This window comes from Euprymna scolopes, chromosome 14 (genome assembly GCF_053919585.1).
Source record: "Euprymna scolopes isolate OS-2025 chromosome 14, ASM5391958v1, whole genome shotgun sequence".
Taxonomy (NCBI): Eukaryota; Metazoa; Mollusca; class Cephalopoda; order Sepiida; family Sepiolidae; genus Euprymna; species Euprymna scolopes.
Window position 1 is genome coordinate 46622189 of NC_136495.1, and position 17500 is coordinate 46639688.

Below are 17500 nucleotides of genomic sequence, written 5' to 3' on the forward strand. Positions count from 1 at the left end.
GGCTGGTTTCAAGTTTAGAGATGCGTTTGCAAAGGCAAGCCTTCTCTGAACGGAGGCGAGGGCCGAGTCCAGTAAAAGGATTCCCAACATTAAAAGGAATCCCGGTTACCAGAGGTAATTATACATTTTTTTAATTGTATATTGTTGCTGGGCTTAAGAGAATGACGACAAATATTTATGCATAAACTAGACATTCAAACCCATTAAAAACGAGCAAAAGTTATAGCCCATTAACTTAGAATGAATACTTTATGCCAAATTGATGGTTAAATATAGTTCAATTTGTGTTCATTTTTGCATTAAATCTCTATTAATCGCTAACTGTGCATTGAATAATACTTTGATATGTAGTTCGCTGAACCTTATCATAACAAAGGTCCATACAAAATTGCAGCCAGATCAGCCCAGTAGTTTCCAGGAAAACTTCTACAGTAAATGTGGTATTGTGGTCACTAATTCCTATTAATCTCTAACTGTGTATTGAACGAATGGCCTCATATTTAGTTCGCTGCACCATATCATAACAAAGATCCACAGAAAATTCCAGCTAGATCGGCCCAGTACTTTCCAAGAAAAATGTGGAATGGACACACAGACAAACAAACAGGAATGTAATATGGAAATATAATCATATAATTTTATTGTTTGGTTCTAGCAGGCGCATGGCATCAGAGAAAGTAGAGGGTACACAGAAATCAACAGAAGTTGATCTCTCAAATTAGCTAAGCAGCTCAAATTATCGTGTGATAGAAATCAACAGAAGTTGATCTCTCAAATTAGCTAAGCAGCTCAAATTATCGTGTGGTAGAAATCAACAGAAGTTGATCTCTCAAATTAGCTAAGCAGCTCAAATTATCGTGTGGTAGAAATCAACAGAAGCTGATCTCTCAAATTAGCTAAGCAGCTCAAATTATCGTGTGGTAGAAATCAACAGAAGTTGATCTCTCAAATTAGCTAAGCAGCTCAAATTATCGTGTGGTAGAAATCAACAGAAGCTGATCTCTCAAATTAGCTAAGCAGCTCAAATTATCGTGTGGTAGAAATCAACAGAAGTTGATCTCTCAAATTAGCTAAGCAGCTCAAATTATCGTGTGGTAGAAATTAACAGAAGTTGATCTCTCAAATTAGCTAAGCAGCTCAAATTATCGTGTGGTAGAAATCAACAGAAGTTGATCTCTCAAATTAGCTAAGCAGCTCAAATTATCGTGTGGTAGAAATCAACAGAAGTTGATCTCTCAAATTAGCTAAGCAGCTCAAATTATCGTGTGGTAGAAATCAACAGAAGTTGATCTCTCAAATTAGCTAAGCAGCTCAAATTATCGTGTGGTAGAAATCAACAGAAGATGATCTCTCAAATTAGCTAAGCAGCTCACTTTCTCTTGATCGCAATTTGATCCAGGCAATACACTCATGTATTCACAACTGTAAAGATTATTCCAGAGTTCGCCTGTGCACTCATTGTATTCACATTCCTTATGGAACATGACTTCTGCTCATTTTATTGTTTAGTGACAGGTGTAGCTCTGGCCGTTGTGTCTGCAGTTGACATTTGCAAGTGGCTCTACATCAAATCACCTGATGTTTATTTTCCAGCCAGGTGGGTGGCTGTCAATCAATCGGATTAGATAATTATCCCTCATGTAAGCAAAAAAAATTGCACCGCTTTTCTTTTAATTTTTTTTATCACTTTGTTTTTGCTGAGGATGGGGCATTCTACCGGATGTCAAACATTCTCCCATTAGTTTAGTTACTCCAACCGAGATATCTTTTTAAGATTCACTTTTGTGTCCGCTTATAAAGATCAAAATCACGGTATAATGATACTGAGCCTTATGCCTAGAATCCCTATTTCAATTTTGATCAAAATTCATTACATGATTTTGAGTCTTGAAAATGTCTAAAATTTAAAGCTTAAGACATAGAAATCCAGGGAATTTTGTTTAACTGATGTTTTATACCTATTAATCAAATTTAATGCAAATCTGAAATATTTGACTTTTCAAATGAGACCACCTACTATTTCATACATTCCAACTGAAAGATCTTTTTAAGATTCTAAGCTTCCCTTTAAGTCCATTTGTTTGCATCTCTCTTGCATTTGGTTTTCTAGGTATATTTGCGAAATAATTAAAAAAATTCTTTTAGATGAGTCCAGTTGTTCCTATGGTTACTGGAATGATGGAAATCTTCCTAAGATTCCAGTTTCTTTTCATGTCATACATAAGACCTTGGTCTTTTGTTATCTTTTCTCTCTGTTTAATTAAGCATCATTGATGGAACTAACTTCTACTATAGTTACTTCTTTTTCTTTAAAAAACTTTTTTTTATCATTTTGTTCTATCTGGGGATGGAGCATCCTACCACCCTTTTAAGTGCAATTGTTTCTTTTTATGTGTAACTTTTAAAATATGCAACCAAACAACTGTTATACATGATTTTTACACTGAATTCCAGGCAATGCCGGGTAAGGACAACAAGTTAATAATCATCCCCCCATATAATTTCTATTAATGATTCCCTTTAATGCCTTTTATTCTAAACTGTCAGATTTACCTGGCGTTGACCCAGGGAGTAGATAGTAATCATTATCATTAACAATTGATTTCCGTTGCCTGAGTGTGGAGAGGTGGTGTAATAAGGACCCCCCCCCCCCCGATAGCCTGCTCGGATGGAGAGAGGTGTTTAAAAAAAGTGGTAGTAGCGTGGGTGTGGAGAGGTGGGAGGGGGAATCAAAACAATAGTAGGGAGCCCGGGTGTAGATAAGTGTTAAAAAAGAAAAAAATGGTTGTGGGCAGGTAGGCTCGAACCCATAACGCAAAGGAGGAAAAGAAGGTAAAAAAAAAAATCTAACGTCTTAGCTGATGTGTCCATCGTGAAACCGGAAATTGCGAGCATTGGAATTAAGTGTAGTCAATCGAAACGAGACGATGACTTGTGAAAATATTTATGAAAAAAGTGATCCCTCTTTGTGAAAAACGGCTGAGTTGAGGATGTAGGAATTAATGTTTTTGGCCAATTTTTGGATATTTGTTAGCCAAGACATCCCGCTTTAAAAAGATACCAATTTTGTCAGTGTTGGTCGTGTGTGTCGAAAGTTTTAGCGAGACACACACACACACACACACACACACACACACACACACACACACACACACACACACACACTAACAGACAGTTGATATTTATATAATAAATAATCCATTATGAAGATTAAGCGTACCGTCTTTGCTCATATAAATGAAATTTCTACGAATGATTATTCTTTCCTTTGTCCAGTGGTTAATGATATGGACTGACAACTTGAGTGTTCCCAGTTCGAATCTAGTACATTCCACAGAAATCATTTAGCAACTTTCTCATGGTCCCTCCTATGAGTACCCGGTGTCTTTCTAGAAAGAATTCTGACTAGAAAATTATCGGGGGAAACCAATGACAACAATAGAATCTTTCGATTCATATGATATGATGATCAGCTATTATTAAGAATAATATATTCAGATTAAGCCTCCCCGTTTTTTGCTCATAAAAACAAATTTGTGTATGTTATTATTAAAGTAAAATGTATACATATACGTTGATTTTTTTTATTAAATAGATTATCAGTTGTTAATATTAAACATCTTCATCTTTGTTTATAAAAAGTAAATTTGTATACATAATTATTCTTTCTTTTCTTAATTATTATCAGTTATTATTAAGATCAAGATTAAGCCTCCTTTTTCTGCTCATGAAAATTAAATTTGCATGCATGATTATTTTTTATTTTCTTTATTACTAGCCTGGATGCCCGGCGTTGCCCGGGTGTTTGGAATTGTGTGTTGAGCAAAAAAAAAAAAAAAAAAAAAAAAAGTGGTAGTAAGCAGGCAGGCTCGAACCCGTACTGTGAAGGAGGAAAAGATCGTAAAAAAAAAGTGACGTCTTTACCGTTGCGTCCATCGCCAAACCGAAAGTGACGAAGGTTTAAATTAAGGCTAGTCAATCGAAAAGAGGGGATGACTTTTGAAAGTTCGGCAAAAAAAGCGACCCCTCCTTGTAGAAAAGTGTCCAGCTGAGGGTGAAGGAATTAATGTTTTTGGCCAATTTTTTGACATCCGTCGTCTGAAAGTTGGAAGTTTAAAACGACATCGGTTTGGTTAGGTTCCTACACGTGTATCAAAAGTTTTAAGCAGACATAAATATAAAACACAACACACAGACGTTTGGGGTTTATATTATAGACTAACCTGGGTGCCTGGCGTTGCCCGGGTGTTTGGAGGTGTTGAGCAAAAACAAAAAAGTTGTAGTAGACAGGTAGGCTCGAACCCGTGTCACGAAAGTGGAAAAGAAAGTGGAAGTGTGTGTAAAAGTGTTAGTTGAGCCAAAAAAAAAAGAAGGAAAATTGCGAGCACAAAAAAAATAAATAGTAGTAAGAAGGCTCGAACTCGTACCACGAAGGAGGAAAAGAAAGTGAAAAAAAACGTGACATGTTTTCTGTTGCGCCCATCGCCAAACGATAGGTTTAAATAAAGGCTAGACAATCGAAAAGAGGTGATGACTTTCAAAAATATCGTCGAAAAAAGCGACCCCTCCCTGTAGAAAATGCCCAGTTGAGGGTGAAGGAATTACTTTTTTTACCCAATTTCTCAATATTTGTCATCCGAAGGGCGAGCTTCAAAACGATACCAATCTCGTGTAAATCCGTCACATCTGTCAAAAGTTTTAGGCAGACATACATACATGCATACATTTAAATTTCTTTATTATTATCCATTATTATCAAGATCAAGATGAAGCCTCCCCTTCTTTGCCCATAAAATTAAATTTTCATATGTGATTATTCTTTCCTTTATTATTAGCAGTTATTATTAGGATTAAGATATTCAGATGAAGCTCCCTGTTTTTGCTCATAAAATAAATTTGTGTGATTATTGAAGCAAGATGGACACGTATACGTTGACTTTTATTGCATAGATTATCAGTTATTGGTATTAAGCCTCTCCTCCTTTGCTTATAAAAACGAAATTTTCATACGTGATTATTCTTTCTTTCTTTATTATTATTCGTTATTATTAAGATTAGGCTTCCTCTTTGTTATAAAAGTTAAATTTGCATATATGATTCCTTTATTTATTACTAGCGAAGGGTACCCGGCGTTGCCCGGGTGTTTGGAGGTGTGCGTGGTTTTGGGTAAATCAAAACTCCGGGGGGGGGGGGGGTAAAATTAAAAAAAAAATGTTTTGGTAGGTAAGTATGAGGATCGAACCGGAAGCCTTGAGGCAAAGTTGTAAATTAAAGTGTGAAAAAAAAGAGTGGGACGATTTTAACCATTGAGCCACCGTGAGATGCTAACGGAAGCACGTTTGAATTTATTTAATTACTTGGATTTGGCAGGTGCACGTTTTAATGACTTAATGAGGTGAAGTTTGACTGCAGGATAGTATTTCATTTACTGCGGAAACCCTTTTTTTTTATTTTTATTTTCCCAAGATGTCATAGGAAAAAGACTTACCCACATTCGGCGAGCGACAAATGTTGAATATTTATCTTCCCGAAGTCGAGCAAATTAAATAGATAGGCGAGCTCCGTTGTTAACTGTGAGATATTACGATTTATATGTGATATAAAAAGTTTTAAGAAGTTGTGAAGCGACCGACCCCTTCTCTGAAAAAAGCCTTTTGTAAACATACAGAAAAGGCGAACACACATACATACATACATACATACATTTTCGCTTTTATATATATAGACTAGGGGGGTACACGCCGTTGCCCGGGTGAGGTGTGTGTATGTGGGGGGGGTAAATAAAAACAAAATGAAAAATAAAAAATAAGCGAACGTAATAACCTGTTTAAATATTATAACTTTTTAAAATCGAAAAAAAAATATATAGAATACGTGAACGATGTTAAAACTTCTTTAAAAAATCGGATAAAGAAAAAAAACAGTGAACGTGATGGAAAAAAATGAACGAAAAAATGGCATAAATCAATCTGTTTCAATATTAAAACTTTAAAAATCAAAAAAAAAAATATGCCTGATATCTCGGCTCGAACGTGTAATCTTAAGATAACGATGCTGCTACTATAACGACTAGTCTATGACCGCGTGAGCAAAATTTGGTCGTTTTTTTTATATATTAAAACTAATTCAAGAAAGAACATTTTTTGCGCATGCATGTTTGGCTAAATTGTCATAAAGGAACGATTTCTTGTTACCTCCCCTTGTAGAAAAGTACCCAGTTCAGGATGAAGAAATTAATGTTTTTAGCCAGTTTTTCGATATTTGTCGTCCAAAGGGTCGAGCTTCAAAATGATACCAATTGCGTGAAAATCCGTCGCATCTGTGGAAAGTTTTAGGCAGGCAGGCGTACATACATACATACATACATACATTTAAACAGACAGGTGAGATTTATATTATAGATTATCAGTTATTATCAAGATCATGACAAAGCAAAAAAGAGGCATCTTTGCTCATAAAATTAAATTTGCTTATGTGAATATCTTTTTTCTTATTATCCATTATTATCAAAATCAAGATGAAGCCTCCCCTTCTTTGCTCATAAAATAAATTTGCATATGTGATTATTGAAGCAAGACAGGCACATATATGTTGACTTTTATTGCATAGATGATCAGTTATTAATATTAAGCCTCCCCTCCTTTGCCTATAAAAACGAAATTTTCACACGTGATTATTCTTTCTTTTCTTTATTACTAGCGGGGCTACTCGGCGTTGCCCGGAAGTTTAGAGGTGTGTGTGTAGGTGTGTGTGTGTGTGGGGGGGGAATCAAAACAAAAGAATAAGTGAAGTAATAACCTTATTTAAATATTATAAAGAAAAAATAATGTTAAAACTTCTTAAAAAAATCGGGGGAAAAAAACGAACGTGATGCAAAGGAACGATGTTAAAACTTCTTTGAAAAATCTGAAAAATAAAAACAAAAATCAGCAAACGCGAAAAATGGCATAAATAACCCTGTTTCAATATTAAAACTTTAAGAATTGAAAAAAAAAAAGAAAAAAAAAGACGTCTCTCATCACGATTCGAACTTACAACCTTTAGATGATGACGCCACGCTTTAATCAACAAAATTCGGTCGTTTTTTTTTTAAATATTTAAACTAATTCAAATTCCGACGTCATTTGCACATGCTTAGAAGCTATCTTGTCATGAAGGAACGATTTTTTGCTACCCCTCCCTGTAAAAAAGCGAGCCGTTGAGGGTGAAGGAATAAATGTTTTTAGCCAATTTTTCGATATTTGTCATCGGAAGGTTCGAGCTTCAAAATGATACCGATCTGGCGAAAATCCGTCGCCTGTGTGGAAAGTTTTTGCGTACATACAAACACACACACACACACACACATTTTGCCTTTTATATATATAGCTTATTAATTATTATTAAAATTAAGCTTCTTCTTTGTTCATAAAAGTTAAATTTGCATATATGATTCCTTTATTTATTATTAGCGATTAAAATTATACCCTCCTTTCTTTACTCATTGATTATAAAATTATTTTTGTTTTTGTTTTAATTTCAGATTGTTATGAACTGTATCAGAATGGATTCCGGGTATCTGGTGTTTATCCCATCAAGTTACCCAAGGGAGCTGTGCTTAATGTCTGGTGTGACTTGACGCCGGGCGATGGAGGCTGGACTGTAATCCAGAGACGACATGATGGCTCAGAAAATTTTACCCGCATCTGGGATGATTACGCGTTTGGATTCGGAAACGTTAATTCCGAGTACTATTTTGGAAACGAAAACATCCATCAGTTGACAACGAACGGGAATTACTCTCTGAGAATCGGACTCACAGATTGGGAAAACAATACGGCTTATGCTCAATATGGCCATTTTTCTATCGACAGTGAAGATGAGGACTATAAGCTTCATGTAAGCGGTTACAATGGCACGGCTGGGGATGCCCTTAATGAGTATCATGATGGTATGAAGTTTACCACAATAGATAAGGACAATGACAAATGGCATAGTAATTGTGCTGCAAAGGACCAGGCAGGATGGTGGTATCGTGCTTGTGGATTTAGCTCTTTGAATGGTATCTATACGAGAGGAGGTGAAATTGATGCTGTTCCGGGCGGGTATATACGCGGTATTATTTGGTACAATTGGAAAAAGGATTATGGGTATTCGATGGCGGAAACCGTAATGAAAATCAAACCATCCGTCGCAATTCATATGGAGAAAGAGGCAGAATTGGATGCTCTCAATAGGAAGAAAATAGCAGAAGGAGAAAAGACTGGACTTACAGACGAGGAGCAAGAAGCGTTGCTTGAAATTGGTGTGAGGCGAATAATCGGGAAGGAAAAAATTTTCCCCGACGAGAAAGACCCTTTAGAGAAACTGACAGAAAAGAAGGAGAAAGAAGAAAGAGAGAAGTTGTTAGCAGAAAGAAAAGAAAAAGAGAAGTTAGCTGAAAAAGAAGAAGAAGAAGAGGAAGAAGATGAAGAAAAAGAAGAAGAGGAAAAAGAAGGAGAAGAAGAAGAAAATATTGAAGGAACAACACCAGAAAAGGAAGAATAAACATAAATGTTTTTGTAGAAAATAAAAAAAAGACGTGAGATCAGTTTAAGACATAAAAGTTTAATTATTACTGTATATAGTCAAATATCGTGCGATTTTCTGAGACCCAAATTTAACATTTTTAAAATTTATATATATTTTTAATATGCATGTAAAAAGGCATAAAATTTGCCCTCATCCTTCTTTTCTAGTTTTGTCTGTTTTTCTCCCCTCCTTTTAGTCTACCTTCTTATTCCATATCACACTTCTTACAAGAAATTTGAAATTCTCCCTTTCATTTTTCTTCCTTGTCAACTATGCCATCTATATGTCTTCTTTGCATTCCTCCTTCTCCTTCTTCGCTCATGTAGATCATATTTTTTTGTAAAAAGAACATTGAAAGAAAAAAAAGAACGCCTTCACTCTTTTCTGAGGAAATCTTTTGATAATAAAGATGAAATATTGAAAGTCTCACAACAACAGTTCATTTGATTGCATTGTTGCTTCATCTGCTTTTTCCCCATTCACTTCGACATTAAATCAGATTTCACCAAACCATTTCGCCATATTTTAATTATTATATCATTGGAAAGTTTGGACATTGTGAAAATGTTTTTTAGATAAAATTAAGTGATGCACTAATAGTCATATATATATATATATATATATATATATATATATATATATATATATATATATATATATATATATATTAGTATGTTATGAAAATATATATGGTAAGTAAACTACACAGAATCTTCTGCATTTTACCTCGATAAAGAATTGTCCGACTAAAATGGATTTTAACCTGACGAATTCTTATGAGAATGAAACATTTTATCTGCAATTTTATTCCATATATACTCTCTCTCTCTCTCTCACACGCACTCTATCTATCTATCTATCTATCTATCTATCTATCTATCTATCTATTGAATATATATATATGTATATATATACTAGCAGAAGTACCCGGCGTTGACTGGGTTAAAAAACAGCCTACAGAAAATTGGCTGTGATTGATGAAAGTATGATAGGTTATGAAAAGGAGGGGTTTGTAAAGAGATAGGTTTTGATACTAAAAAATTTTACCCTAAGCAAAATATGATGAAAGTAAAGATAATTTTCGCAAAAATATATTTTTTTATATCAACTTTGTTTCCATTCATAGCCAAGAGTGACCAACAAAATGATGTTTCCTTACAAAGAGAAAATGTTATATATATAATAATATAAATATACAAGAAATAAATGTTACCATAGTCAATAAAAATCACTTTTATGGTAGAAAAGTTCATTGGTTTGTATTTTTAAGTAGTTTGTAAAAAAAATTTTTTTTTTTAATTCACGAACCGGTTTAAAAAAAATCAAAATGGCAGCGACTTTGAAATGGAGAGCCCCGTTTTCAATTTGAAGGAGGGGCACCTGAGCATTCTGTGTTAACAATTTAAGAGAGTTCCGTCAACATAAAGAATATTTATAAACATATTTTAATTTTTTCCGTTATTTTGTGCTTGAGGAATATTCGATTATGTCATGTGTAGTTTATATAAAAATTCATATAAATAGTTATTGCCTCAAATTTCATTTTAATTTCAGTTCGCTGAAATTATTTCAAGTAAAGAGCATTAAAAACTATTTCAAAACAAAAAAAAACATGAACTGAACTTTTATTGACTATGGTAACATTTATTTTTTGTATATTTATTTTTTCGGGTAGTCGTTTGTTGGCTTTTCTGCTAAACACTCTTACTAAATAATATCGACGAAATATCGAAAAACAAAGAAACAAAAACAGTTTTGAAAAATAATGAAGCTTTACTTACTTTAGTAAAATAATCCGAAACAGCAAAATGGGATATTAAAAGAGTAAACACGTAATTACTTTAGTTTTTTAAAGCAAAGAATCGATATAAATATGAATAAGAAGAAAATGGCGCCCTTTTCAAGCAGAACAGTTTCGTTTCAGTTTTACAGTATTGAATGGTGTAGTATTGCGCCATCGGATTCAGGGTTGTAATATTATAATGTAAAGAACACGCAGAAAGGGTTGTAATCAACTGAATTCCTTCTAGTACACTGACAAAAAAAAAAGCTTAAACAGATATATAAATAAAAATAAAAAGGTTATGTAAATGTTTTTAAAAAGACATGTAATCATGTGAGCAAGATTTTTTCCTTCTTTTGACACGATAACAAGTAACGTTCTTATTTTTTATTATTTATCTATTTATCTATTTTCAAAAGAGTGCCACGTGCAAGTGGAGAAGGAAAAAGACAAAGTTATGCAAAATTTGTGTCGAGAATTGTCTAAAGTTCCGACTTTTTTGGGGGCTTTCACTTTAAGAAGAACGTGAATTTATTCAACACAATATGATTCCACTCAAAAAAATAAATAAAAGCTAACGTGAATTAAGATTAAAGTTAAGGTGTTATTGTGGACCCTCACCCCTTTTAAAAAACCTTGTTAACCTTTGTGACATATTTACATTCTTTGGAGGTCAGGTGCGAACAAACACCCAATAATTTTATTATACCATATTTCTTCAAACTGAATTATAATTATCAAAGTATACTTACGCAAATAGATATGAAAAGTCTTTGTTAAAGTTTGTGCCATATTTTCATGGAGTACAGGCGCGAACGCAGACCCCATAATTTTATTATACCATCCCTATTTAAGTTGAAACATACTTATCAAAGTATTCTTATGTACATCTATATCAAAAACACTTGTAAACATTTTTTTTTTCTTTTTTATTTCCATACTTTGGGGGCCAGGCGCGAACGCAGACCCCACAATTTTTATGAACCACCGTTCTGCCAGATCAAACATACCCATTCCTGATCCTCGATACATCTGCTATCATTATATGTAATCAGTTTTTTAAAATAGTCAACCATATTTTACATTATATTACGTTTATTTATAAGCATAATGTGTCATACAGGACGGTAGGTATTGGTATCCTTAATTTTCAAGAGTAGAATCTTTTCATCAGAAGAGAAAAGGAACATCTGCAACTTTTCAGTGTAACTTTCCTTTGTCTGTTTTATTTTTTATTTCTTGTGTGTTATGCTTATAAGTGTATACTTAGGAGTGTTTATTCGATGCTTATATCTGTCTTGGATAATGAGAATGGTCTAAAGAAGATAACTATATGTGTAGCTAGATTGGTTCCCTTGCTAAAGTGTAAATATCAATATGTATACACACACATGTGCCTATATACATACATGCACATACATGCACATGCACACATTTATATGCATGTACTTATTTTATTTTATTAATTAAATTTATTTATTACATTTTTATTTGTTTATTTATTTTATAGTAATTTATTCATTTTTATTTATTTGTTTATTTATTTATATATACATATATATTTTTCTCTGTGTTTCATCTAACCTTCTCATTAATTTATTATATATTATCATTGACTAGTAGTCAAGTAGTGAATACATGTTCAGAGTATTGTAGGTGTTCTTGTGTTTATATAAGGCGGCTGCAGTTTAGTTATTTATTTTGGGTTTATGTTTTTTAATTAGTAGTGATTCTTTAAGCCTGAGATTACCAAGGTCTCTTTCTGTGGCGAGTATTTTTATTTGTATGTCTTTGTTAGGATTGTGATTGTTAGACAGGTGTTTATGGAATGAGGACACCTTGGATGTAATGTGTCTCTTTATGTGTATGTGCAATGGCTTAACTGTGTTGCCGATGTAGAACTCCCCGCATACCATACATTGTATTTGATATACTGAAGATGTGTGTTTACATAATTCTATATTATTGATGGGACAAGTTGGTAGAATGCAGGATCATTTGGGATGTTTTTCTAGTTCTTGATAAGTATTGCCTCTGTGTTCGTCTGAAGTGTGTGAGTTGGATGTCTAATTTTTTGTTGCGAATGTTATTGTATCATTGAAATGCGGTAGATTTAAGAAGCAGATTTTGGAGAGTGTTTATTGTCGTTTTCATGGTGTTTTGGGTTGGTATTTTGTGTGTGCAGGGTATCCGTTCTTTCGAGTGTTTGCTGGAACACCTAATGGAGATAGGCTTGTCTATGTCACTAGTGCATTTGCTAAGAATGCCGTCAGCTCCATTGATAGCATATCCTATTTCAGCTTGGGGTGAGGGGAGCAGATTTATAATTTATGAAGCAGGCGCTGCAGGCTGTGTTCATCTGGTTTTCTATTTCTGGGGAGATATACACAGGAAATTTTTCCATCAGTCAATGGACAATGCTTGAGAAGAAGTGAAAGACACGGTTGTGTTAATAATGTTTGAAGTATGTCGAGTACTAATCACACGTCCATTTCTTTATCGGCTTTCTTTCTTTGGTGAGCACATGTTGCATTTTTTCTCCTTTTTTTCCTTCCTCTTCTCGTGCACACTTTCTAATTTGCATATGCACGATTTTCTGCTACTGCTGCTGATGATACTTTCCACATGCTCATGTGTATTATGTTACAGTTGCAAAGATAGATAAACAATAGGAAACTATTAGTTGTAGTCACACAAGTTTTTGTAATGAATATTTAACAACAAACATAGTACAAAGAGAACTAGCGAAGGAAGAAACACAATTTATTTTTATAAAAATCATACAAACATAAGTAGACACAAATAAGTACATTTATTGATGAAAAATACTCCTTTACGTTCTGTTCTCGATGCAACAGTCATTCTATCATTAAATCGGCTTGAACTATAAAAATAGGATTTCATAACCACACCTGCGATGCTGAAAAGACTCATTTCGGAAATTAATAACTCGATTATGGAATTCTATTGTACCCTCGACCACTAATCAAAAACATTATATCATAAATTAATAGGAAGGTTAGATAAAACACAGAGAAAGCATATATATATATATATATATATATATATATATATATATATATATATATATATATATATGTGTGCTTTCTCTGTGTTTCATATTTATCATATATATATATATATATATATATATATATATATATATATATATATATATATATATTAATGCATAAACAAATAGAATAAATAGAGAAAATAATGTAAAATGTAAATAAATAAATAAAAATGTAATAAAATAAATAAATTTAATTAATAAAATAAAATAAAGATACGCATATATATATATACATATATTCATACGCATATATATATACATATATTCATACGCATATGTGTGCATGTGTATGTATGTATGTATGTATGTATGTATGTATGTACACATATATGTATGTGTGTAAGCATATACACATTGACGTACATACTTTAGCAAGGGAACCAATCTATGTACACATATAGTTATCTCCCTTAGACCATTTCATTATCCAAGACAGATATATGAGGTGTCTTCAATAAGTTTCCAGACTTTTTTTTGTACAGGCATTTAAAATTATCATAGACCCTTGAAAATTCAGTATGTTATTGCTATACATCTTATGAGATGACTGATCAATTTTTATGGTTTCAGGTTCAGATGAACAGCTACAGCAGGAATTGGAATACACCCTACTAAAGCCTGATTGTCTCAGCTGGTGAATTAAAAAAATATGATCTGGAGGTAAGGACACTTTAGAAGAACGATATGCAATAAAATTATGTTTTAAACTTGAAAAATGCTACAGAAACGTATGGAATACTTCAGACTGCTTTTGAATCATCTTGCATAAATTGAGCATCAGTTTTTGAGTGGCATAGAAGATTTATGAAAGGCAGGGAGTCTGTGAAGGATGATGAGAGGTGTGGGAGGGGTAAGGAAGTCAGAACACCAGAGTTGATTGGTCAAATAAAAAATTTCATGAATAAAGACTGTCGTGTGTCTATAAAGACAATAAATGCACAGTTTGATGTCAGTGTGGGAACTGTACACACAATTATTTGCAAAAGATTTGTGCAAAGCTTGCCTCAAGGGTGCTCAATCCTTGTCACAAACTATTTGACCAAGATGAGCATCAAGACAGTTCCTCACCCACCCTATAGTGCAGACCTTGCTCCCTGTGACTTTTGGTTATTCCTTAAGCTCAAGGAAAACATTAGAGGCTGTCGTTATGAGACAATTGAGGAGATGAAAGAAGCTGTGATGGGGGTAATTGACTGGTTAACACGAGAGGACTTCCATAACCCCCCCCCTACAGAAGTTGTTGGAACAGTACAAAAACTGCATCGTAGCTGGAGGAGATTACTTCAAAGAGGATTAGAGTTTCATGCATATGCTCTCAATAAAAGTACCCATACGAAAAAAGTCTGGAAACTTATTGAAGGCAACTCATAAACACCACAGGCTTATGTACACTTATAAGTGTACACTTATAAGTGTGTACTTATAACTAAACACTTATAAGTACACACTTATAAGTGTGTACTTATAACTAAACACTTATAAGTACACACTTATAAGTGTGTACTTATAACTAAACACTTATAAGTACACACTTATAAGTACACACTTATAAGTACACACTTATAAGTGTGTACTTATAACTAAACACTTATAAGTACACACTTATAAGTGCACACTTATAAGTGTGTACTTATAACTAAACACTTATAAGTACACACTTATAAGTACACACTTATAAGTACACACTCATCAGTACACACTTATAAGTACACATAAGCATAACACGCAACAACTAATCATTTATATGCATCAGAAAATCTATAATAATTCCTAACAATGCTTAATATTCATCACAACCCGTATTCTAGAAATTAATTTGACAGCTAAACTGTAACACTAACTTTGAACCACTGATACAAAAAAAAAAAGTAAATAAATATATAAATAAGAAATAAAGCAGACAAAGGGAATTCATGCTTAACAGTTACAGGTGGTATATATATATATATATATATATATATATATATATATTAGTGATCTGGCAAGGTCATAGGGAACACAACCGAAGTAGAAAAACTGAAGCTGGCCTGCAAGATACTATATATACAAATGTAAGCAAATTTGGCCATATTTTATTGATTTGAAAATATAAGTTCGTTTTTGCCAATTGTTATAAAATTTTAACCATAGAATAGTATTATAATCTTCAAAACGTCTGCAAATTTTCATGAAGTTTCGTCCCATAAAACCAAAGATATGAGCATTTTAGTATTCAATTTGGCTACTTTGGCTACCAGTATATATATATATATATATATATATATATATATATATATATGATGATTGCTACGTCTTGTCAGGCGAGTACCACTCCCTCAGGCACTGAAAGTCCATGAGCTGAAAATGACTGGTCCTGCCGGCGAAATTCACATGCTCAAGCAGACATAACACTGAAGACGGTCACTGGTATACATACATATATATACATGCACGCACACATACATATATACACATACATATGCATACACACATACATATAACCCACATATATGCATACATACACAATACACATACATACACATACATATACATACATAAACATACACAAGACAGTCATTGGCACACATACATATATATATATAAATGCAAATATACATATATACACATACACACATACATATCTGTAAACATACACACATATATACATACACAATGCATAATACACATACATACATATGCATACACACATGCATACATACACATATACATACATACACACACATATACAAATACATACACACATATACATACATATACACATATGTACACATATGCACATATATATACATACACTTACCTATATATACATACACATGCATAAATATGCACCCATACACATACGGATACATGCACATACATACATACACATATACCTATGCATACATACACATACACATGCATATAAACAATATATATATGTATATGCATACACACACAAACATATATACACACATAAATATATACATACATATACACATAGATATACACACATATACATACACATGTACATGAACATACATACACCTATACATACATATATACATAGATACATATAATGATGGCAGATCAATTATTACATGCTTCCACCATTTCAGGCCTATACGTGTCGCAACTTTTCCATCGCCACAAAAATGATGTTACAGAGTTTAAGTTTTGTACGACAGCTAAATCTCTCTCTCGGTTCAAAATGTTGACATCCAGCAACAAGCAAGAGCAAGAAAGCCAGCAACAAGTCAAACTGCAGACCAGCTTAATGCAGGTACTGGTCTACCGCTTTATGTTTTTTTTTAATCAGAGATTTGATTCTTCTATACATACATACATACATACATACATACATACATACATAGATGCATATACCACCTTTTTTTGGCAATTTTATAAGTTCCAAATCTCAGCGACTATTAATCAGAATTTTACAAATGAAGGCTCGTTGGAAAGATAATGATCTGAATTATGTAGTGGGCTCTGCGACATTTGCTCTTAAGGTCGCACATTAGGGGGATCATCCATCATCCAGCACCTATTTTTGTCACTTTTTTTACAGCCATAAAATATTTTAATCATAGTCATTTGTTTTCCTAGTTTTGCTTATGTATTACAAAATATCTGATATTTCCCCAAAACCTCTGGCCTTGATTCCAAATATTTCTCATATTCTCCCTTCTTCGGTTCTCATACATAAAGTAAATTCCACAGTGTATAAAGATTATTTGATACTGGAGATATTCATAATCATATCCTTCTTCCAAAAGTGGAAAGATATAACATATTAGAAATATTTGGAACCCTACTGTTATTTCAAATCATTTGAAACCCTAGCAGCAAATTTTACTCTCCCCCTCCATCAAAGCCAGAGGTTTGGAGGATATATATATATATATATATATATATATATAATTTTTTCCTTATTTTTATAAATTTTTAATTCATTCTATAATTTTATGAGTTATTAATATTTTTATTAATAATTTTTTATTATTTTTTTTAATCATTTTTTTAATTTTTCAAATTTTTTTCATTATTTTTTCATTATTTTTAATAACTTTTAAAATAATTTTTTAATATCCACGCACGCACACACACACACA

General features: G+C 32.9%; 2 protein-coding genes across 6 annotated transcripts in view; one reads left to right on the plus strand and one right to left on the minus strand.

Moving 5' to 3' along the window:
* Positions 1–8987, plus strand: part of LOC145292972 (angiopoietin-related protein 2-like) — a 46155-nt gene extending 37168 nt beyond the window's left edge. For all 4 annotated transcript variants that reach the window (XM_080139208.1, XM_080139207.1, XM_080139209.1 and 1 more), the window contains exons 3-4: positions 2–114; positions 7523–8987. In XM_080139208.1, the coding sequence (XP_079995334.1) occupies positions 2–114; positions 7523–8526 (1117 nt within the window). In that variant the 3' untranslated portion in view covers positions 8527–8987. The remainder of the gene's footprint in view (position 1; positions 115–7522) is intronic.
* The window catches only part of LOC145292971 (soluble guanylate cyclase 88E-like), a 233096-nt gene that overhangs the window by 58393 nt on the left and 157203 nt on the right, over positions 1–17500 (minus strand). The window lies entirely within an intron of this gene.